The 26623-nt window shown below is 33.1% G+C and overlaps 1 protein-coding gene across 1 annotated transcript in view; it reads right to left on the bottom strand.

Moving 5' to 3' along the window:
* LOC112694345 overlaps positions 1-26498 on the bottom strand; it is a 75008-nt gene extending 48510 nt beyond the window's left edge. The window contains exon 1 of the mRNA XM_025569784.1: positions 25620-26498. Within this exon, the coding sequence (XP_025425569.1) occupies positions 25620-26225 (606 nt within the window). The 5' untranslated portion in view covers positions 26226-26498. The remainder of the gene's footprint in view (positions 1-25619) is intronic.
* Between the last annotated feature and the right edge of the window lie 125 nt (positions 26499-26623).

A 26623-nucleotide genomic window follows, 5' to 3' on the forward strand; every position in this document is an offset into this window, starting at 1 on the left:
TTAGAAAATATTATTTTCTTCGGACACGTGAACGAAGAAAATATAATTTCCTTCGGACACGTGAACGATTTCTAAAACCTTGATTGGAAAAATTTAGCACTGGACGCAAAAAATGTTTGTTCTACTTCAATACGACACACGTGTATTGCGAGAAACGCGTATTACAGCTGCGGTCGTGGACTCGGTTCGCCGACGACGGTTCGCTTTTCAAGTTCGAACGAATCGTTTAACGCTGGAGCGTATTCAATAAAGCCAAGCAATGGATGGGTACCGATTTTCATGCACGTGCCACTCATTTTGAACACGACTTTCGGTAGACTTTCGGACGCAGACGTGTGGGCAATAGTTGGGACACCGGTCGAATACCTGCTTTGACAAAACGTCGTCAAACGCGCATGGCGTTCGAACCCGAACGATTAGATTTATATTGTTCTAGATTTTGAAAAAGTAGGTAATTAAAAAACTTTCGGAAAACGTTGAAATCGGATGCCGCGCGCGCGCCAAATCGTTTAAATTATCCGAAACTTCGCACGAAAACCACGCGTTTACGGTGTAAATTTTTAAAACGCACATTTACTTATAATCGCACCACGATAAAACATCGCACCATAAAGTTAAGCTTTGTTTGGTTTTCAGTCACGTACGTGTGTGCCTCGTACATCACGGGGTTTTTTTTCCCCCATTCTGTATTTTTATTTATTTTTTCGGTATCGTTTCATCGCGTTTGCCGTTTTTTCGCGACAGGAGTGCTTGTGATCCGTGATCACAAACGCAAAACTCACTGCTTACCTGTGCGATCGCGACGAGCGAAGCAATTTTTACGTTATCCGCGTGCAAAAGAGTGATCGCAAAGTGTACGGTAAAATTAATAAAATTAAAATGTAGTTCGTCACTGCATTTCATGAATAATTCAGAGATGTTTTGCAAAGAACGTAAATAAACAAATTAATCCGACTAATCCAACGAATATATACATAGATATATTTTTTTAATTACCATTTTCAAACGATTTTCTGACGTGGTCTACGCAAAAAAAAAATTATCCCTACACTTAACCTTGAATTCCAAATTTCCATCGTTCCTTTTGAATAATAAAACTATTTATCAAATTATTGTTCATGTCTCGTTTACCCAACAAACTTCGAATGAATCTGTTATGAAATATAGAAAATATTTTTTAATTTATTTTGTTAACCGAAAATTTGCTATTCCACCTGTTTTTATAACAAAGTATAACCACCAAAAAAGAAAAATACGTCAAGAGTAATGGAAATCCAGAATAGAAAAAATAAATTCGGATGATTCAACATGAAAATCGTATACTAATAACTAATTTAAACTATATTTAAAAAAACATCATGTTCTATTATTTCAAATATCAAGCTGTATAATGTAAATACCAACTTTGAATCACGAATAATCAGCACAATATTTTAAAATCTAATTTTATAAAATAATTTCTTGAAGATTAACTTCATAATTGGTTTTTTTTTTTTTTTTTACTAACTTCTTATTATTTTACTGTGATTGAGCCACGATTTAAAGTACTTTTATTATTACCTTTTTTTTTTTTGTTATGAAACAAAACTCCGCGTATTGAGCAAAAAATGTGTTAGAAGTAATATTGATTATTTTAATTAAATTCGCGTTCTATGTACTTAAATTTTTTTATGGTGAATATGGTGAACAGAACAACTTTCAGGTCTTCATAATATTTATGTAAACAATGCAAATATTTAACAACAGCGTCCGTACATTTTATCATAATATATAATTTTTGTGGGTTCTTTTTATTCAAAAAGATAAAGCAAAGTTTAATAGTATAAAGCAATAACCATGCATTCTCTCAAAATAAAAACTTCAATAAAAATATACAAATTAGTTCAGAAGGTATAATATAGTTTAAATATTTTGAGGAATCCAAAACAAACTATACGAAACTAAATTGAGGTATTTTTTTATTCTTTCTAAAATCAAACTTTTTATTATGTTTCATATTAAAACGATATCAGAGCACTTTATATTTCTAAAGACGATTATAAATTTTTTTTTCTTTTGTATTTTCTAGTCATCTTAATTCGATTTAAATACATTTTTTGTGAATATTTTGCAACTTTTGGGGCGAAGAAATTCCCTTATAGCCATCAAAGTAAATTATGTATAAATTATTAAAAATTCATTATCATAATGATTATAAGTACAATTTAGGTCTTGTGGGCATCAATTAAATTTTTTATAAATTCGACAGTTTTCAAATTTTTACACTAAAATAATGAAATCCCATTATTCGAATACGAACCATTTCAACCTAACGTATAGCATAAAACTATTTAATTTTACTTTATGTATACATTATTTATACATGATAGAGTATACACATAAAGGAAACGAACAGAAAGACATTCTGTATGTACCAAATATTACTGAAGGCAAATCCATAACATAACTATATGTACGTATGTATATAAGTTCTATAACGAATAAATGAATCATTCTCTGAATGAAAATTGGTTTTATATGAATACTTTGATTTTTGAATAGAACTAAAAAATTACTAAAAACCATTGTACCTACCTGTTATTTTACATAGTAAAATTTATAAAATAAAATAATAAGAATTGCAACTACCTCAAATATATTTTTGTAGTGTTGTCTTTTAGTGTGGACTAATGCTAGTTGATCGGAAAGGGTCAATAGAACCTACGGTGACTATTATAAAATTCTCACTCGGTCGCCGAAAGATTCAATGCAAATACAATTCCCTTCCGATGATCGAATATAATTATAATAAATATAATAATAATATATTGTGAGAGCTTATGCCAGACGTCTGATATGCGTTTATTAATTATACAGAGTAGTTGAAAACGGAAATGCCACAGAATGCTTGTCCGTCGCACCCAAGGCAAATTAACTTTTACCTCCGCCCCCCTCACCATTTCCAATGCATAATTACAGTGTATTATCAGAGACACCTATGCTCCTGTGGGTGATCGGATACTCTATAGTCTGTATTGCTACGTTTACAAAACAGCGTAAAACGAATATTAAATTTTTCTTTCCTTAACTTCAGATCCGAATAATAGTGTTGAACATTATAATTTGTAACGTAAAGTATCGATTTATATTATGTCTAGTCGAATCAAAATCTCAACTCAAATTACAAACAATTCAATCGATTTGAAGTAAATGAGACAATTTTTTACGATCACAGATTTTAAGACAAATTCGTAACGGCAACCTGTGACAAAATATTATATTGCGTCATCCAAGTGTTTTAGAAACAAATGCAAGTTACAAATATTAAATTGTAAAAAAAATAATTAAATATATATATATATATATATATATATATATATATATATATATGAAGTTCAGATGTACATACTTCTGGATGCGGAAAGAATACGTACATGAAAGGAGGAAAAAACAAATTTACGTTATAATCCAACGATAAAATAATATATTTGAAAGGATCTCGAATGTGATTCAAAGCTGACGTGATTCGATTACTCACACAACGAATATATCAATTGTTTTAAGTATATCTACAATCCTACGTGGACACGGTATGACATTACCCTGACCGCACGCGTTAGCGACAATTTGTAACCACTGCCTTTAGCTGTGACTTTGCACACATGCACGGGAACAATATAATTTATGTACGTGGTAGTGTTATAAGATAGTAGTTCTCAAACTTTTTTTGTTCGCGGAGCCCTTACGATGCAAAAAAATATTCATGGCGCCTAATGCCGGTTTTTTGATTTTTTTCTGGGGGGGATCCTTTTACATTATCTTATAGTATATGAAGACGAAAAATGTCTAACCATTAATTAAATTTATTACTTAATTTCTTAAAATGTAACTCTTAAACTAACAAAAAAAACATAGCATAGCGTTTTAGTTACAAGACAAAATATATGAAACATAAAATACAATATATCACAACCTAAACGCTTAAGCTGGGGGATCCAGATTGAATTCAAATTTAAAACCACCTTTAATGGCATCCCAAGGACAAGAAATGCCGATTTTAACCTACAACTCGTAAAAAAAAGATACATTTCTAATTTGCATTTTAATTTATTCATTTTTCACAACGTCCGTGTACGAATGATTAAAATCTTCTTATGAAATTTTCTACAGTATTTTTCCGAATTTCCACGTCAGCAGTTCGTTTATATTTCATACATGTACGAAAAAAATTAACGACATCGAAAACTTACGAAATTCAACTGATTTAAGCTTGATAAATTAATAATTTCAAGAGCCAAATACAAGATAAATAATTTAATATCTTATAAATTTAAACTTATAAAATTGAAATCCAAAATAATAATAATATGATAGGTAAATTTTAATTTTATAAATAAAGCACGAGCCGCATATAACAATGACAAGAGCCACATATGGCTCGTAAGCTGCAAACTAGCCATCTCTGTCCTATAGTAACGTACGTTGCGAATACCAGACGTTACGTCTATTTATTTTTTTATTTTTTTTTTTTTTTTAATTATCATTTTATTTATCTATTTATTTATATTCTACCTTTTGAACACATCCGGCGGCTTCGTTTCCCTCGATCAGCCGTCGTTTGGCCGTTACTGCGTTCCCTGTAACGCTCGTGACAGCAACACATCGTCGAAAAATTATTATGCATACGCCCACCAAAACCGAACCATTGCTTTTCCGATACCTACGAATCGCGTTCACGTATTATCCTCCGGTATTGAAACCATCGTGAATCGCGATGGAGCAATCAAGGGGTAAACCTCGAAATACTGTTTTCTCGCTCGAGTACTGACCAAAAGGTTCCCTGTGTTTACACGGGTTTCTGAGAGACTATTTCAATAATCGATAATTTTTTTCGCCCCCTCCCTATACATATATTATACGGCACGAAATTCCATTTGTTATTTGTTATACTATTATTTTTAGTTTTTTTTTTTTTTTTCTCGAGACGGAATCCTTTCAATAAATCATTTGCGGTTCTACACAAACGATGAGCCCGTCCTTTGTGTGTGATTTACAACTTCGTCGGTATAATAAATGTTTCGGTGGATGACGATTCTGTTGAATCCGCTCTTTCACCCATTTCATCCGATCTAAATGAAAAAATAAACGAAAACCATCGCGGCCGAGGTATCTATGTATCTTTTTCGATTTGCAATATGTTAGATAAAATGTATCTCACAAACAGTGGCGTACTCACGGGGGGAGGTCATGGGGTTTGAACCCCTCCATTGGCCGTATTTTTTTAAAATTATTCCAATTGTTTAATAATAATTGATAATTGATTTTATTGATTATAATTTAGTGGTTTATACGTCATTAGTTACCAGTATCACGGTTATCAAGTTGGATTGGAGCACGACCATAGAACATGTTCTATAACACGACCGCGCTATCAATTTAACAATTTGGTGACAATTTGTGATAATATGATTTTTTAAAACAGTACAAAATTTGTAATTATTATGACTATGAGGGGTGTGGGGGGCAAAACCCACGCTTTTTTTCTCTAGTAAATTTTCATAGCCCCTCTCATTGAAAATTCCTGAGAACGCCACTGCTCACAAACAAATGGGTTCATCGGTGTCCGTCATGTTTTTTTTTTTTTAATCCTTGCAATGCTTTCGAAACGGAAACTATCGGAGCTTATTGTTAATAAATATCATCGCACCACACAACGGATTGATCGTCTATCGTGTTGTTAATATTGTACAACCGTTTCGGCCGGGGAACCCGTGCTGGCTAAAGATCACGGAAACGAAACACGTACCTCCAGACTCGCGTCGTGACGACGGGGGTACAGTTGTATGCAGTGTCAGAGTACGGTCTGCGGACGTAAAAACTAAAACGGTTTTGGCTTGAACGTTGTCAACATTTGCCTACCAAAACCGCCATTGCCGCGGCCAAGAAAAAAATCATCTGGTCAAGGTGTTATGTTAGTAAAATGTATCGAGCAAATTTAATGTGCGCATATACTGTCTCAGCAGACGAATCATCAGAGGTGGGAAATATTATTATTATTATTTTGAGTGTAATATTCTTATCTGACGCGATGGTGAAGGAAGTACGGTGATTTTCGCTACGCACGTCGGTAATACGTTTGAAACAATGAAACGTTACAGGTTCGCATTCTCAGGACTCGTGAACGGTACACGGACAGGTATTCCCTGTGGCACCCGAAAATTTTAAGCGGTATATTTATTTTCGGGTACCACGGACGAGGGACGGGTGAAAACGACGTATTTTCATCACTGTTTCAGGCATACTCATTATAGGTATGCAGACACCACACATATACTCTATTGTCTGTTAACCGAAAGGACACGAAGCGTTCGAGAAATATAACGAATATTTGAATATCTTAATTGCGTGCAACGATTCCGATAATGTAAGTACTCCGCTACGTCGAACTTTTGTTCGAAAACAATGATAAATGTTTTCGTAATCGGAAAGTGGTACTGAGCAAAGACAATTGCATATTGAATGATTTTACATTGTCCGTTACAACATTCAGTTGGTGTGTTTCAGAACTCTGAAAAATTCCGATAGTAATTATGCAGCATAATACAGTTCTATAGTAATGCCCTGTATAATCAACGATAGTGATAGACTTGCACAAAGTTCTCAGACTATACAACAAAAATATCTATTTGTTTTCTCCAAAGAAATGTAAACAGTCGTCAAGAAACAAAATTTATCATTATGTCAGGTTTTTTTTTTTTTTTGAACTTTTTCCTTTTCCTTTGGAAAACTACCGAGATAATCGAAAAATAACCTGTCCAAAGCACTGTTCGTGTCCAATTTCCGATCTAAGTTATGTTGCGTGAAACTTACGGTGTGGATTCACTATCCGAAAAATGTTTATAGAAAATGAAAAAATAAAAATGTATATATATCAGTGTGAAACAAATTTATCATTGCTTTGAATCTATCATTTCTACTATGGATAATATTATTCAATCGTACCTTTTCGTCATTGATTTAAAACACTTGTCAGTGTAGTACACTTATCAGTGTAATTAAAACACTCTTGGAGGCTAATAAATCGCTTACGTCTACACGTCATAGGTGTTTTTTTGTGTTTGTGTTATTTTGTGCTCTTTTGACATTCACTGTACTACGACTTATGTTCAAACAAAGACGTCTTCCATACATGACTTTAATTTCTGTATAAAGTAAGTACTATTTACTCAATTCAATAATAATTAAATAATAATAATTAATTTTATAAAAATTGAATCTTATTGTTATCGTAACACACTACACAAATAGTACAATAATACAGTCTTCAGTCTTCTCTTTTTTTCTTTTTTACAAAAACCTTCCTCTTTTATCATTCTATCAATAAAAAAAAACCCGCATCAAAATACGTTGCATAGTTTTAAAGATCCAAGCATACATAGGCACAAATTTCGGGACGACTTTATTTTATACTATTTATAGATATTTGTTATTATTATTATTATTATTTTGATGATTATACTGTACGTGATATTTTTAAAAAGTTATGGAAAAATAAAAACATTCATATATTCAATTATTTATTTAACCAAAAAAAATAATGTTCTTTGTCAAGACAAAAAATAAATGGTTTAGAAACGTTAGTTTCGATTCACAATTTTGGATAAAATCACTCTTTGAATCATTTAACTTATTTGAAATTGCCTGATAAATTTAACTTTTTTCAACCTTTTTATTATAAAAAATTAAGTTAATATACAAATAAAAACTTAAGTTTTAGAATGGGAAACACTTTTTTACTGAAATTAAAAAATGCATTATTCATTTATTACCAACGATAAATAATTCAGAAACCGTATCAAAAATAAATAAATGATTACACGAAAAGAAATCGTCTTTGAAGTTATTATACGATTTCATATTTCATACTTGTACCGCAATCGTGTACAATAAAGATATATGATATTAGGTTTTTATCGGTTTTTTACGTGTACGCTTCAACCAAACGTGTTCCTAAATCGTAAGTGAAAACTTATTTTTCGTTGTGATTAGGTAATTATTATAAGATATTATACAGCAAAATGTTAAAAAAATATACTAGACAAATGATTTCTTGTTCTATAATATTCTGTTTCGTGTTTTCACAGCAACGGTGAAGGTTGAAAATACTTTAAAATTTAGCTATTTAGCCCGTGAACGATAAATTAAAAGTAATTCTGGTTCAGTTTTCGTCTCCGCTTACCGGTGAGTCGATAATAATTCTGTCATATTTTTGGCCGTTTCGCCAAAAACAAAATACATTTTAGGTCGAACATTATTTCATATAAGACCAATAGCAATACAGTTAAAATATCAGAACAGCAAATTTTCATTTTTTTTTTTTCACATCGATCTTAATAATATTACCTAGTAATAGAAACATTTTTTTATATTTTTTATATATCTAATACACATATATACACACACACACACACACAAACACAAATGCAGACAAGTGCAGTGACTATTCGGTTCAAAATTGATTTATGCACGAGACAAAGTTTGTACCAATGTAAACAAAGAAATAACAAACTATGTATTATACATATATTATATTATCTTGTCACTGCGTAAATTACAAGCGAAACGGGAAAGTGTCTTCGAGTACACAAAAAGAACTCTGTGAATATTTGAACATCACAACTATATTTTAGACTACGGTATACATATCACGTTAGTGGTTGTCGGCATTTTTGGGATCGTCACTCTTTCTTTCGTTTCGTTCAGTTTTTCCCGTTCCGTAGAGGTTATTTTTTTATTATTTTTTTTTTTTCATCGCCTTCTGATGAAAAAAAAAAGGAAAAAGAAAAAATGGGCACGGAAAAGCTATTTCAGAGGAAACGCACCTCCGAAAATTCGCCAACTCGTTTAGAACGGCGACACGGCAACATAACATATGGTGTATTATTATTATCATATGTACGCAACACGCCTGCACATTAGGCGTACCTACGCCGTTTCGGTTTATTTTAAGGATGTGCCAAATCCAAGGCGGGCCAACTTTCCGCTCCTTTGCTTCGAAAAATGTCCACGTGACTGCGATGGTTTCGATAATTTCGTAAACGCATAAAGAATACCGCACTGGAATACTACAAACGTATACAGATTACCGATGTGAATCAGTAATTTAACGTATGATTGCATCTCATCATTCGTACGATGTAAACATAACATTTTATTTCGATCGTCGTAGCGGACCAGTAAGTCGTGACTAGAAATGTGAACAATTCGATGCACTTCTATAATATTACGCTGTCAGGCACGAATTAAACGTACGATACAGCGCATATCCATTCGAATATATCTTTTGATGTTCAAATATAATTGCACCGCTGCATGTTCCAAACGATTTCGGACTTCGGTTACGTTTGAAACGTTAAACCATGTTTTCACACTTTTAACTACGTAAATATGTAAACCCGTATAGTACTCGTAGTAGTATTTATAGAGTCGTTCGCTTTCTAAATAACATTCATTATGTATTTAACCTGTTGCATAAGTACGTTATAGATTGAACGAAAAAAAATTAATAATATTGTATATTGTCTATTGTGTTTGACTGCGATATCATACGAATGGAACTACGATTTGTGCTCGAAGAATGCTTTTGTGCGGCACTGAAAACACAGACGCGCGCGACTACAATAAAACAATATATTTCATATGCAAAACTCCAGTAACTCTCGACGTTGTATTTATTACATTTTGCACGGATATTGTGTCACACAATGATGACTGTTTTATCCTAAAATACGACTGCGAAGACAAAGACAACGGGCAACAAGCGTGTGTTTGCGGTGTGTAATTTTCCGAAGTAACAATAACGGTTTACTGTGTACACAACCGAAAGTATCATATACGCTCCCTGAGAGATACGTGTCACTCGCCGTTTCGTCCTTGAAACCAAAGTATCCTGGCAGACCGCCACTGCAGCGGTTAACACACAAATGGAACATCACCGCGTACACTCGCCTCGTCTCCGTGTTCTCTTACAAAATTATCTTCCGACGGATCCCCGGGAAAACGCGTCATCTTATTGCCCATACGTACGGTACGCGCGCGAACGCCGCCGTCGCAATGACCACGTCATAAGTAGAGTATAAATTTATTAATGCAAATAAAAAAGGAAAAGCCATCATGTACTATTCGTTTTACGATCAAACGTAATACAGAGGTGAATCGTGCTTTTTCTCTTCTCGGCATCGGATGATTCGACGCTCGGATCCTAATCCCAAGAGAGAAAAAAAAACCGGAAAAATTCAAATCGAAATATCCGCTATCGGTTTTATATATTTTACTTTTGTACTTTTTTTTTGTTTTTTCGTTTTGAACATCAACTCTCTCGGCCATATCCGTATTATATATATCCTCATATTTTTCCACAAAGATCCGTTAAACTTCCGGTCTGTCCCCTTCCCTTGTCGGTTTCAAATTTAAGTTTTCATTATTCGAACATGTTATAATATCGCTACAAGAAACCTGTCACGGAGAGGAAAATAAAAACATTAATACACTTTAAGGCATCGATATCACAATAATTCAATTTTAAACGTCAAAATCACTTTAACGAAACTTAATTTAAAAGTATGCGAAACCTTTTTTTGCTCGCACATGAAACGAAAGACATTTTTAATAATAACAAAACGAATCAGATCACGGAAATATTATTATACATATACACTAAATACATAACACTGATGAATCACAACTCATTGACAAGTATGCGAACGCTTGCCGCGTTTCCATTGTCATCGATGTTCTTCGCTCAGAATTCTATCCAATTATTTTTAGAAGTGGATGCATAAGACCACACACAACCACTGGTTCACATAATTTATATTTAATTATCGTGGATTCACTTTTCACAAAACGTTCCGAAACTTCTTCACTTTTTTTGTCGGTTGCAAATCCAACTGAACTAATATTTCGCATTGATCGGAAGAGTTTGACGATCGGTATATTTGTATGATATAATAACATTCTCTTTATCGGGTAGATTGAAAAAACTGTCACTGAAAAGTAATTAACTCCGATATCTATGGTTGCGCAACGAATTCGTTATCTATCACATTTATATGTCATTATAATATTATCATATAACCTACTCAGCTATAATAAAGCAACGATTAAAGAGATTTCAAATTAAAATTTTACACTCTATACGTTTTAGACTTTTAATTTATGTTATAATTTTTATTGTTTTTTTATTTTTTTTTTGTTACGAATACGACTTTTAAATCCTAACGCCTAAGCACATCATACCTATACAAAATAAAATATTTCCATTGCCACAGTATTTTCATTTTGAGTTTTATTAAAAGTATCTGCAATTTATTTATTAATCCTGCTTTAATGTGATTAAACGACATTTTACGACCCCGTCTGGCACCTCATAAACCGCTTAACCACCATGTGAAGTAGCAGCTAACCACAATTATCAAAATACTCGTATCCTTATGTATCACGAAAAACTCGACGTAATAAAATCATATACATTCAACGATAAAAATTGTGAACATTTTAATGTATCGATAACTTTCTAATGGTTCGAGCTTTAACTTCCCTCGGAATTTAGAGTATTATTATATAAATTAAAAGTGTTTACAACTTTTGTATTATAAATAACACCAATTTTTAACGGTAGAAAAAAGGTTTCTCGTAACATTTTCAACGATAATTTAATGTATCCAATAATTTCAAAATATCCACTAAGGTTTATTCCAACCAGGGGCGTGCATAGATTATTTTTTCGGTGAAGATTGTTGTTACTGCCACGAAGGTATTTCAAATGTGTTTATTTTACAATATAATAATTTTGGCATGTATACAATATTCATAACAATTACAATATATACTTTTATTCAATAGCAATATTGAAAAAAAATAACAATAATAATTTATAATACAATTTGAATCATTTGTCGTGATAAACCAGTCGTATTATTAGATAATTTATTTTTCTTGATCTTCTCATTTTCTACCAACTTAAATATTTATCAATATTTATAAATATCTAATTTTAATATTTTTATCGATACAAAATAAAAAAAAGGTATATAATACAATAAGTCATAAAAGAAAAATATTTTCGATTTCATGGATCATGGCCAATCTAGTAATCTAATATAGTACTAGATAGTTGGACAATGGGTTATATAAGTAACCTTGGCAAATCTTTGTGATATTAAACTTAAATTGAACACAAATATTAAGTAATACTTTCTTTCTAAATTTGTTAAAATTTCGAGGGGGTGTTGAACACCCAAACCCTTCTTTCTTAGATACACCCCTAATTCCTAACTATACCTATGGCGTATTTTAAACAAATCGTAATAGAATGTATTTAATATTATGTGTTTGGTAAACAATAAAAGTAAATATTTTAGTTTTGTAAAGTTGTAGAGGAGTTAAGCCATTCAACTTAAGTATATTCAAACATATATTTAATATATTTAGATTGTTAGGTTTTTTTTACGTTTTTATCGAAGTAATATATCTTTTCGTTATTTCACTAACTCATTGTATCCGTTATTCTTTTTTAAAAAATGATTCATAATAATACAATACCATATTTTTGAATTTCTTAAATGTTTCTGATCATTAGTCGATTTCTGGGAAAATTCGTTAAACTTTATAAAACAAATTAAACATTAAATAACAAAAATTTTTATGTGGAATTGATTCATATTTGAACCATTGACTGTAAATGTTAAATTTATGTATACTAATGTGTAAAACTAATGTATAAACTAATGTGTGATAATTTTTTGGCACATCTCTCGTGCCTATTAAATATATTTAATTTCAAAATGGTTTTTGATAATTAATATGGTGCAATGCACCATGCATAAACAATATTATATAATGCATTTATAACTTAAAATACTTAATTAAGGATATGCCTATGCACATTAAATTCCTAATTGTCCTTTGACCTAGCAAGTACACGCACAAATATGTCGACGCTGCAAAATTTACCATTATAATATCGTTGCATGCTTATTATTTTAATTTAGACACTTTTATTTATACACCCTAAAATATAAGTTATTAACATGCATCACCTTTAACATCGTTCACGCAAATGTTGAGTAAAAGTTCGGTATATATACGGGTAATTGTTAGCATACAGGGAGACTAGCACTAAAGGTGTAACTATGTGTTATACCATTTCAGACACATAATCCTTTATTATTATTATTATCCTTAATTATAATAAAGTCTTTAAGTTAAATTCTACAAAGTCTATTTTGTTGCTATGCATACTTTTGAAAACCCTCTATTTGACGTTCGTCCTCGAAGATGGAGTTTTCCTATAATTCTGTAAGCCCTTGGCTATCCAACACTAGATGGCTATACATTAGTATCAATAATATGGTTTTATAACCGAAAACTATGTGAACCTAGATCGTACATGTGTTTGTATATAAAAATGAATCTTCGCATGCATATGTGCACATTCAGTCGATTTTTACACTTCTAATGTAAAAATATGTGCTATATACGAATAGGTATACACGTAAAAAACGCTCGGTTAATGCTTATAGTATAATCATTAATATTATTTAGACATGGGAAACATGTCTAAATAATAGAAAAAAAAATTGAACACGTATTTACAGTACATTGAAAACATGGTTCACTTAAAACGACTGAAGATAAATTAATCAATCTCGAATAATGTTAGAAATTCATACTCACTTGTACATACTGTTATTCATAAGTTCTACCGGCGCGAGACAGCATATTATGGGATTTCAAATCTAAAGTTGTACATTGCAAATTTTTTTAATTTAAATTTTATTGAGCGGTTCCTCCAGATTTGATAGTATTTTTTGCTTAAGTACGTTGATTTTTTTTTTCGTTTTCGTAAATCTCGAGATTTAAATTAGATTTGTAGAAAAAAGTTATTATACATATAATATACTATATATGATATATAGCATTTATAGAAAAATACGTTTCATTTTTTTTCAAACGCATTATTAACATTATTTTTTATTTCTTTCCCGTTGTCATCATATTTTCGGGGGCATGTTAATGCACTTTATCTGAAGAATTCTTTTACGCATATTTCAGTACTTGCCTATCATGTTTCGTATCGCGCGCGCGTATTTCATACCATCGTCGCTGTCGGTGCATTGAGGTTCACGACACGCAAACAATACCGTTCCCGCAGAGCGAAGAATAATAAATAAAACCGTCCTCCCGACCACTCTCGAAATTAAAATACACGCGTATAGCAAAAAAGCTATGTTTTTCATCCCGAAAAAGTGTACGATTAATTTTTTTTTTATATTTCATCTTTTTTATTAACATCACCCGATGTCGTATTTAGAACACGTAACATTGACACTGTAGTACACTCGTATCCGCGGGAAGAGGATTGAAACGCAGGAGCGTACACGTTTTTAATGCGAAAAAATGCATTTCAACGTACGCCATTACCGTACACTACACCATATCCTGCATCATATCCTGCAAGTGGCTGAAACGGAAAAAGTATTCGAACGCATATCGATAGTGTGTGTGTCTTGAAACTGATCACTTAAGGCATCCGAGGGACGTTATTAAAAGCGCTGCCAATGTTTCACGTAGGGATCATCGGAAATCGAATGCAAACGGTCGCACGGTCGACAATGGCTTCGTTTTCGGAAACGCGCCATGTCGTCGTCGTCCCAAATACAATATGTTCGTTATGAGAAAAACTGATCACACCACGAGAACGGAGACCCGCAATTAATCCACTCGATTTGGTAACAAAAACTCGGATCGGTAACAATAATTATTGTTGCACAGTTATTTTTCATTACCTCGACGATGATAATTGTGCTTTTCGATCCTTCTCCCACCCCTGCCCTGGACTCGCCGAACACGTCGGAAAGAAAAACGGAAGTGCGGATCGTTTGCTCATAGTTCTACGACGAAAACCCGCTTGTTCCAAACCTCAAACAGTTCGATATTGGTTGCGGCCTACGACTGTATTGTCCTCCTATCGTCTACATCGTAGAAGAATTTGTTCTCGTAACGTTAATTTTTTTCACCAGAAAGACAACGGTTTCATGTGGTACGTTTGCTACCCCCCACGTTAAATCGTTCGACTTGATACTGCATCCGCGAAACGCCATTTATCAACGACGTAATATTATTATTATGATACGCAATAAACTCGTTCTACGTACGCTTTTACATGTACACATATAATATACGTGTTATGTGTTTGGTATACAACGTTAAGATAATACTATTCGAACCTACTCGCAGCGTATTTCTTTCGAGTGCACTCTGTATGCCGGTGCATGAACGGAGAAAACAAACAAACAAACTTTACGTTACGTTGTATTTGCACATTCATTTCAGGGATAAAATCACATTCATTATTTAGTACCGTCGTCTCTTCTAAGTGCCTATACACTAGGGTGACCAGACATAGCTTATAGTGTATAATTTGCCTGATTCTTGTTAAAAAAATGTAAAAGTAATTATATGTAACAATATATTATTTAATACTTTAATTGTAATATTAAAAATTAAATTTTTCTTATTGTTTAAAAATGATAATAGTTTTGAAATGCTACATTGTGTTGTTTGATCAATAATAAAGAGAAAATATTGTTTAATAATAATTAAAAGAAAATATTTTATTCATTAGGTTATTTTACTAAAAAAGGGTTAAGTTAAAAGAAAATAATTGTTTATGATATGACAGAGATTTAGACTTTTACTCTCGAGATTTGTGTACATATGCATGAATATATATGGACGAGGGTTTTTTTTGAGGGAAGGGGGAAGTAACAGCTGTCCCGTTTTTTAATTTTCTTAATATGGTTACCCTAGTGTATACTAACCGGCAGTGCCTATTCATAGGATTATTTTTAGTTAATTATGACGACTTACTCTTCATTACATATTTAAACCGTATTAGACGAATCACCATTCGTATTTGCCCAACATTCATCAGCGAGCTGTTCTCGGTAATGTACGCACACGGCCGATTCGTACAAACGAAAAGTAGCGATGCTCGGGTGGGTTGCTCACAGGTTTATGCGAAAAATTCACTGTATTGCAGCCCGCGTTCTGGAGGTCATTCACTTCCCTTTTTCGAATACTGGTTGAAAGATTCAGAAGTCGAAGAAAATATCTGACAATCGAAAATTGTTCGGTGTATAAACCAAGTGCCGTACCGAATAGTTAACTTCGGACGCGCCGCCATATTGCGTGTGTATCCGCTTACGGAACGGGCTAGGGCGTCATCATAGGCGAGCGCAGACTTCAACTTCCGGTCGAGCCTGAATACAATTATTGCCCCAATACCTAGACAGTATCCCTAATATTTTTCCAACACTTCAACATATCAGATTCTGTTGTAAATTAAAGACAATGTAGTATTTATATCTATACATAGAATCAAGTATTATATTGCTAATTTTTAGACACATATTTTTGAAGTTAAATGTAAAACTTTCAATTCTTTAAAATTAAATGATATAAATACAATTCATTGATTTCCACGTAAATATTAAAATATATATATAGACATTTTACTATGGTTAGTTTAAATTTTACTATGCCCCCAAAAAAATTCCGGTTAAGCCGTGCCTCACCCGGCTCGCCCCATGCGCACGCCTATGGGCGTCATTTCATGATTTTTTGTATTACAGCAATAAAGAGGGTCATGTTGTCATTTTTCTGACCTTCCCTAACCATAGCTGTACTAACAGAGTCTTATTGTAGTCTAGAGGACTTGAATTTGGCTTCAAGTCTCTGAACTACGTTTGTTTCTTTTGTTGCTGCGTTCTCATTAGTTGAGACGGTAATAGTGACTTGAGAGTCCTCAGTACTGTTTTCGTGTTGTTGTAATCATTACAAGTAAGACCGGTTTCGAATTAAAAGTTCATCGTCAAGTGTAACAAAATCGGAATTGAATTTAAAATATTTGTTTTTATTTATATATTAATGAACGAGTATTGGCCATTTAATAATTTCTAATTTTTAATTTTAATTGTATTAATTAACTTTTAGCACATCGATTTCACGAGTGTCATTAATTAATGGATAGGTATACTAAAATTATGATGCTAAATTATAAATAAATGAACTTTTATTTATCCAATAAACTTTTTGGACCTTACATGTCGTATCCTATAATTTTGTTTATCTGAATAGAAATATTATCCAATCCGTTTGAAATCTGAAATGTAATTTTTTTAACTAACAAATCTAAAAGTGACAGTGAAATTATTGCGATTTCCGTTTACGAAACATATTATGCACATTCATTGCACTAAATATGTGTTAAAATCTGTAATAGTTAAAAAACATTATTAATTTTAAAATAATATATTTATATATACATATATACACCTTTATATTAAATTTAAACTGATTACAGTCACGATTTTTGTGATTAAGATGAATCGGGCAAAAATATTTTATACAGACAATAAATTACTAGATTTTAAATAATATGGTTACTTTCAGTCACCGCGTGTATATTAACTGATCCGTTCAAGCGATTTTTAAACATGTTCAGAAAACACATCTAAAATTTCGTAATTTGTTTTCAATACCACTTTGTGAGTGAAAATAAATGGCAACATAAACCATTGATATATTTAATATTGGGTTACCGAAACAGTTTGCGCTAATGAAACTAAAAATACTAAGGAGAAAAAAAAATCACAAAAAAAACATGTTCAACCTATTTAAAAACAACTCAAATTAATGAGATCCAAATTGATGTCGTATATGGAACAATGGGAACGAAAAGTCTACCAGCAGCTGTTGGTATAAGCGACGACAATCTTAAACGAACATTTTCAAAGCATCTCTTATGGATAATGACTTATGGATTTACTTTATGAAGCGACGCATAAACAAAATATAATTTAAGTACACAGTAATGACTGCAAGCATAAGCTGCGTTAAAAATAACTGACATCTCGCCAGGAATTCTGTGTTGTATCCGAAATTAATGCGAATGGAACACACACGGGTTTGGCTCCGATTGGAATGTAATCGAAGGTAAACGAAAAGTTTTTAATTGTGAAATAACCCAATAAATATTTTTTACGGTGTAATACCGAGAATAAAACGTTAAAAATACCAAGTGAACTAAATATAATTTTACTACGGTGCCATTGCTATTCGTACGATCAAGCATTATCGTTAATTATTACGTTCAATTGTTTTATCGGTTGTTTACCATATCGTAAAAATTATCGCGGGAAAATATAACGTTGGAACTCGTGTTAATTTATTTTTAAATAAATATCAAGAAATGTTTACGCTTTTTTTGAAATTACAAAATAAAAGTCGTAAGCTGATTCTAATTTTATGACCCACAGCGTACTTCGGAAGAAACCTTTATTTGACAATCGATTAAAAATTTTAAACAATTTTGCGAACGTGAATCGCTACGAATCGAATATTGACGAATAGTATAATATTTTCGAAATTGTATTCCACTCGTACAAATTATGTTGATTTTCACATCCTGTATAAATAACACTTATTACAATTAGTCAGTGTGTAGATTTGATAAATAGTTTCGTATCAAAAATAATTAGGTTTTGCCATTGAACCGTTTCCTCGCTCAGTCCTATTAAATTAGTTGTCTGCGTAAATACTCAAATCTCGTTTAACATATGAACATTTATTCGGAATGGATTGTAGACCAATAAATTTATTTAGATGAAAATCTGCTATAGGATTTTATTGGATTTTATTATTATTCTTGGCCTACAGATATTAAATAAAAATAATACGATAAAATACTAACCGATTAACATTATTGGGATATTTGTTTTCCAGCTGTATAAAAGTATACGAACTCTCGAGGCTGTTGTTACTTTCAACTCTCGAAACAAATCGAATTATAATATAATGTATTGACCAATTACGAGCACTGCATGCGCATCGCGACTCGGCATTTGAAATGGTGGACTGATTAAAAATTATAGATTTTTATGGAAAAAAGTTGGACGAGCGTGAAGTTGCAATACCGTATTATGTAGGATGTAATGAAAAATTGAATAGTTGACTAGTCAATGTTCATCGATAACTATTTGTTTCGATTCGGTATTATATGCACATGAACATAATCCATTGTTTTATTTTCATAATCGCCATCAGAGTAATCGTTGTAGAAACTTTCGAGGGTGACGACAAAAAGAATAGTCAACAACATTAACAAAATGTAATGCACGGGAGTGTTGCCGTCAAGGAGTAAGCTTTTTGATCAATCGACGGGTCGAGGACGACCCCCAGGATCGATACATACGTCACGCATCGTTCTTGGCCGCGATCATAAACATTCTTTATAATCGTGTTCTCAGCGAAAACCAAACCGCTCTATTAATAATCGTTATCTCAACAGAAGCAATGATTGAAGTCCACGATTTTGCCGACTCGATTCCTTTTAATCGGACAATGGTGTTGCCGTGATGTCATCGTCCGAACGCAACTCAAAGCTAAAAACACCACGGTGCACCGATTCCAACGGAAAACGATAAATAAACAATAATATAACGTAATACTTTGTGACGTACTATCTCGAAAAATCCGTTTTGTTTAATATTGTTACACGATATTATTGTGATAGTTAGAAAATATGAAATTACTATTTCGTAATGCATATTGATAGATTAAATTAAAAATTGTACGTTATTTCGATGTATACTCATATTAATTATTTTATTTTCTCTTTATCTCCCTCCCTCTCTCTCTCTCTCTCTCTCTCTCTCTCTCACTCTCTATTTCTCTCTTGTTATAAGTAGAAAACTTTTTAAATTACAAAATTATTAAATGATATTAATGACATTTTTAACAAAAAAAAAGCAGATTTATACACATTTATTACATATTTAATTTAAAAAAAAAACTAACAATATGAATACTAACTGTACATAATATAAATAAAAAATTATAATAACTTGAACTATGGTGTTTAGATAATTATACCAAAAATAACAATCGTAAGCCATTGTTAAGTATAATTTCAATGATTAAAATAAGTTTCCCTATCGTACATACAATACTTCTACGTTAATTACTAAAATGTGTTTTGAAAGATCGATTTAAATTGATATATTTTATTTATAGATTTGTGCCGGTCTATTAAAACGCATAATTAATAAGTCGATGGAATGTTTCAACGTATGCAATTTAAATATGCAAGTGGTCAACAGTTCCGAATTAACAAAGCAAATTAAGCAAATTAAGTGAAGTCCTCAAAAATTAATAAAATTTTAAATCTGTAGATTTACACACTAATTCAGCGTTCGACCGAATATTTTTTGGACAGCATCTGCCGAATTATTCGATCATTTATCAAAAACGAAATTTGATCGACAGAAATGGGCAAACTACAATCGGATTTCGATTCAATACACCAAAATCATACAATTAGTACACACACATGTAATTCTGTATTATTTAATTTTTATTTGAAGTTCCATAAAGACTTAGAAAAGTAAATTTATTAATTTTTCACGCTCAACCAAATGTAAATAATGTTATTAAGACAAATAACAATAGAAAAATAACAAATTTTCTGCTCGTGTAAAATAATGTTACAAAAATTAAAATAAATTTGACACAAACGTTATTTTTGTTTGTCCGTTCTCGTTTTTATTTTAAGTAATTGTCAAACATTTCAATGGATATAGAAATCGAAGAAATACAAGGAGGAATGAACAATTTGTGAAAAAGGCATCCAAAAGATTTCCCAGTCAATTTTAAAAATTAGTTTAAACGGTTCTTAAGTTTTTTATCAACGTTTTTATTATTAATTATTACTAACGATAGTAAGAATAAGAATATTTTGATTAATATGTATAAGATGATAGTTGATTAAAATGAGACTAAGAGTTTTTAAAATATTAAAAGATTATGTTTATATCTTTCTCTTAAACGTACCAACTGTATTGATGAAAGGTGTTTTCCTCGATTAAAATTACTAAAAATTGTTTTATCATCTTACAAAATAATCTACAAGATTATGGAATTCGGAGTATTAAGATTGAATTTGTAAAATCTCTAAACTTGGATAAAATTAGTCGAACTTTTTCAAATTAAAAAACTAGAAAAAAAGAATTATCGTAAATGGAGAGAATACGAGTAGACAAGTAAACAGTTGCAACTATGACAGTGACTAATTTTATAATATATATATATATATATATATTTTTGGTATTTTCCTATACAATAGAAGCCCTCTAATCCGTCAACTTTGGGACCAGGGTTATGATCCGACTGCAGGAAAAAATCAGATTATCAGAAAATATAAACTGTATCTACATATGTAATGATAAAAACTTGAATGTAGACATTATATAAATGTATATATATTTATATATGTAGTAAAAAAATCACTTAGAAAAAGAGTAGCTTATAGCTTCTTGAACAAGCGGTAAGGGAAATAGTTAACTGACAATTCATTTTAAATATCTACTATAAATTTTACAATCCAAATGTATATTATGTATATTTTTAAAGTATTAATATCGATAATACTATGGTTGGATCAATTGTAGTTGCATTTGAGTGGATCAGTTGAGGGAGGACGACAGGGGTTCTACTGTGATTTAAAAAGGTATTTGACACGATTATGTATTAAATATTATTTACAAAATTAATTTTCAAAAATTAAATTTTTTTTAATTTGTAATTTAAAAGCACGTTTGAGATATTAGACTGGTCTATATCTTTTTTTTTATTCTTCGTAACCAATTAGGATCGTCTGACATATTTGCTTCAGACCCGCGAAGCACATAATCCATCACTGGTGCTCACCCATACAAATGGTAAATACTACTCGTATAAACATCGGAAATTACGTCTTTTTCATAGTTAGCATGAAAAATAATTGGGTTTTATATATTTAGCTTCGTAAATATTATGATTGTTATATTATTAATAAAATCGATTAGCTTTTGAAAAATGGTACATATACCTCTATATATATATATATATATACATTTTATTTTACATAGTTATATTAATTACTATCGTAATTTGTACTTTGTACGTAATTATACACAAATAAAATTCGAAAATTGTTCAACAGTGCCTAGAAAAATAATTTAGGAATAAAAAGTAACGATAACAGCGGGAATGATAAAAATAATCAACATTAATCTGAACATCTGACTACTGAACAAGCATTACTTTCGTAAATTATTTATATAAGTACAAATATTTACATTTTTGATATTTATAACAAAATGTACTTTAATCTTACAATAGATTATACAACATCGTATTATATTTATTTTAAGTACAATATTCACTTTAAAATTTAAATAAAACAATATAATCCAAAATTAGAGCTTATATCTGTTTATAATATATTCGTATATATAATACAAATTACGATAATAAATAACATAACTATATACTAGCTCTGTGTATCTTTATTATACAATGTATAAAATATGTTTGTATTCAAGTTTTAAATTTCGATTTTAAACGATCGTAATTAGCCGAAAAATTATTGTTTTGATTCCAAATTTTCCAATAACAGCGTATCGCGACGCGGGGGACGTGTAAAGAAGACATTAAACCGACTTGTTTGCACATCCGCGTTAAATGCAAATAGACGAACGACTCCACTCGATGGAGTCCTAGTAGTCATTCGAGCATTTAAAAACAAAAACATTTCGTTCTAAACGCACAGCAGATTATTGTCCGGTCTAACAATAACACATAAGCGATTTCTAATTAATGACATCATAAACGCCAGTATATTCTTAAATAAATGTGTGCACAATTAAAGCACAGCTGTGAGTCGTCAAATGTGTGTACACGTATATTTATTATTCAGACATAAACACAAGATTATCGTCGCATAATAAGTCAAAATCGACAAAGAAGTAGTATAATATATTATTATGAACTCGTAGCAGTTGGTGATTTCTGAATGATCCCGAGCCGAGAGCAAGACGCGGTGTTGCATAGTAAAAATGAAAATAAATGACCGTTAAAAACGCAATGAAAATTCTAATAATAATAATAACAATCATCATTTTTATTTAGTCCAACAAACATGATACGTATATCGAATAATCAACTACAGAATTTTATCATATGAAAAAAAAAAATTCAAAAGAATACTACACTAAAGTTTTATTTTAATCTATAGTCCAGGATCTATACCATTTATCCACTGTACTTGGTGGTGTATGATAACGATAATGATAAAAAGGATCACCACATTACAATTCTTATAATTATGCTTTTTTTTTCTCCACCACCTTTTACAATAATTGCACTCTTTGTGCGCGGACTAACGTTTTTCAATTAATTTACAAGCGCATGTGAATATAACAATAATTATTCTTTTGCTTTGCCGAATGAGAACTGAAAAACATAAGTTTTATTTTAGTGATTTGTTCAGGATCACAGGGTTTTGTCCGTATTTGATGTTGATGATCGACTCTTAGTGCAAATTACATTATAATTTTGCATGCTGAACTTTATTATTTTTTACTATTATCATCAAAAATTAGGTTATTTAAACATGAAAGATAAAAATTCACTAAAAAGTAAAAGGAAAAAAAAATGTTTTCGCTGCAAAGCGTTATTATAATATAGTATACTGTATATAGTTTAGGAAATCATATTCTAGACTTATTCATATCGCTTTTCACTGCGGTAAAAAAAAAAAAAAAAAAAAAAAAACCACTTGAATTTTATGTAAGTATATGAAATATTTGCAACGTTCCTCATAAATATTCATGATTCAATATAATTTATAATATATTATTTTCAAACATCGTACTTCAAACGTTCGGCAGCATGATCGTACATGTTTGTAAAAATGTTATTTTCCTTTCGACAAATCAAAATATACGTAATGTTTTCCGTGCGAGTTCTAACCGTTTTATTGGTGAACACTAATATACAAGTGTAACAAAAACAGATATGTGCGTACGGGTACAGGAATAGCCCGATAACTTCAATGAATACATACACATATCTTCAATGTTTAAACCCCTAAAGTATCTTCGTCCACGCCCCTGCACTAACGTAACACGTAGTCCTTCGATCTGTTCGTCAGTACACGTATAGTCATCACAAGTATACGCATACGTGTTATGCACTGCAGAGAGGTGTGCCTGAATAATATGCTTGGATACACCCTCCGGACTCGGGACAACCGAAAGACAAGCAAAGAACCGACGGGGTTAATGTGGACGAATTTCGTCGGGAGATCAACGATGGCGAACCCATTGGACTGCAACGTCGACCACGATGACTAACGAACGTCGCGTTCGAAGAGATTACCTTCGTCGCGACAATCGTCGCAGAAACGAAAACGCCACGGAACGTATACAATATAAATATGATCGAGGACCGGATTTAATTGCACTGAAAGAATATGCGAATTTATTAAAATAATCGGATCACGTTCGACTCGGGTGCGATGACGGAAGAAACCGAGCCATAATCAAATTCGGATTTATTTGTATCGAGTACCGGTTCGTTATCGCCCGGGCGCTAATTGGAAAATCCATCAATCTTAAATGCTATTCTATGCTCAGGTCAGCTCGTGCAAAACGTACCAATACTCCTCACGGTGTACCATTGATTGGTCATGATACAGTACACTTGATGAATATTTATTGAACTTCGCGTATTTTTACCAAAAATTTTATGATTCGATTAAAAACTGATAGAGAAACGTGGAGACATCGATTATTGGTTAATGTTTGTAACCCTTTTAAAATTATCTTTTAGTAAAATATTTTTATAATAATAATTCATTCAGCTGTATAGGTATCCCTTTTTTTCAAAACTAGCTGCAATTATTAAACCAATCGTTACCAATTGCGATACTACAAAATATTCATAAAAACTTTTTTCATAAAATGGCGTTTTGTGATTATACAGAAATGGAAAATTCAAAAGTTATTTTCCATAACTATATGAAATGCCGTTTTTCGTAGAAATCACATAAACTTTGTTATAAAATTACTCTTAAACAAAAAGTTGGTAATGAAATAATTGTTTACAGAGATCGGAAACATGCTGGAGTACAATATATTTCAGTCGGTTAGTTTGTGCACTGACGGGCGATAACCTAACCAGTAGCACCGAACACACATAACAATTGTTAAACCAAACTGTGTTCAGCAGAGTCCTTATGGTTCCGTTCGTTTCACCATAAGACATAATATAGATTGTTATTTAAAACAACGTCGAGTCGATACACGTGTACAAACGATATTAAAATCCTGGTAAAAAATATAAATATTATTATTTTATACAATAAGCATTCCCATTCCAGTTATTACTCGGCCGGGTGTACATAAGTATATTATTAAATTTAAGCCGTTTTTGAGTTTCCTATTGTACACACGGGCAAATACAACTTGATCTCCAGAGAAAACAGTGCTTAAAAAAAGCTCCGCGGAATCGCTGGCTCAAAGGGTAATCATAGTCCTAAGGATCCCGACACTATCCCGCTATTATGTAATTATGCATGCTGTCTTATGCTGGATACTACTAGCTTCGACGAAACGTATTATTAGCACACAAACCGGAAAAACCGTTTATCGGATCAGTTCGGTAATGTGGGGGGAGGGGGTAAACACACTCACTTCGGCGAACGATTTCTTGGTGTACTCGTTGAGCGCGGACGTCCACTCGCCGAGCAGGTACTGGACGACGGACGGTTCGCCGCCGGCCGCGGTGTACAGCCACCTGAACACGTCGTTGGTCCAGCGCACGGCGTCCGCGTCGTTGCCGGTGGCCGTGGGCGGCGGCCGATGGTGGTGGTGATGCTGCTGCTGCTGCTCGACCGAGAACGCCTTGCTGGCGGCCGCGGCGGCCGGCACGGCGGACAGGCCGGCCGCGATGCCGGCCACGGCGGCCGAGGTGCGGCCCGACTTGGAGCCCAACCGTTTGCGCGCGATTGGTGGCGTGGGCGGCACGACCCGCGGATGGTGCTGTTTCCCGGTGGCGGCGGCGGCCGCCGCGGCGTCCGGTTCCAACGCAGCGTTCTTGGCGGCCGGGGCGGCGTGGACGGTGCCCGTCTTGCGGCCCGCGAAGCCGACCAGCCGGCCGTACACGAACTTGCCGACGGCCAGCGCGACGAAACCGACCAGGGCCCAGCAGAACAAATACATTATTAACGTGTCCATCGTCTTACCATCGCTTTCGAAACTGCAGATGAGATCGTCAATGGTGTCGGCGAGATCACTCATGTTGATGAGCCATGTCTCTCGCTCGCGGGGTGTTTTTCTCTCTCTATCTATCTGCACCGTCCACTCCTCGCCCGCCGATATCGGGTCTCCGGTTGGGGCGGGGGCGGCCGCCGGCGGACACTCGAGCGCCCGTTACCGGCTCGTCGGTTCACCTCTCCTCCGCGACGGCGCACGCGCGCGCTCGTTTTTCGCACGCACCCAAGTGTCGTAACGCGCGGAGAAACGGATGTCGGACGGCCGTGCACGCGTCTCCCAGCGCACTGCTGTGCACGTCGAACGGCGTCTCGGGCGGCCGTGTCGCATCGCGGTCGGCTCCGCTAAAAATAGAAACGCTGCCCGTCCGCCGCCGCCGCCGCACCGGCTCCCGACGACACGTCCGGCCCCTGGTATAGAATTAC

Source organism: Sipha flava, unplaced genomic scaffold, assembly GCF_003268045.1.
Source record: "Sipha flava isolate LNK unplaced genomic scaffold, YSA_version1 127_pilon_pilon, whole genome shotgun sequence".
Lineage (NCBI taxonomy): Eukaryota > Metazoa > Arthropoda > Insecta > Hemiptera > Aphididae > Sipha > Sipha flava.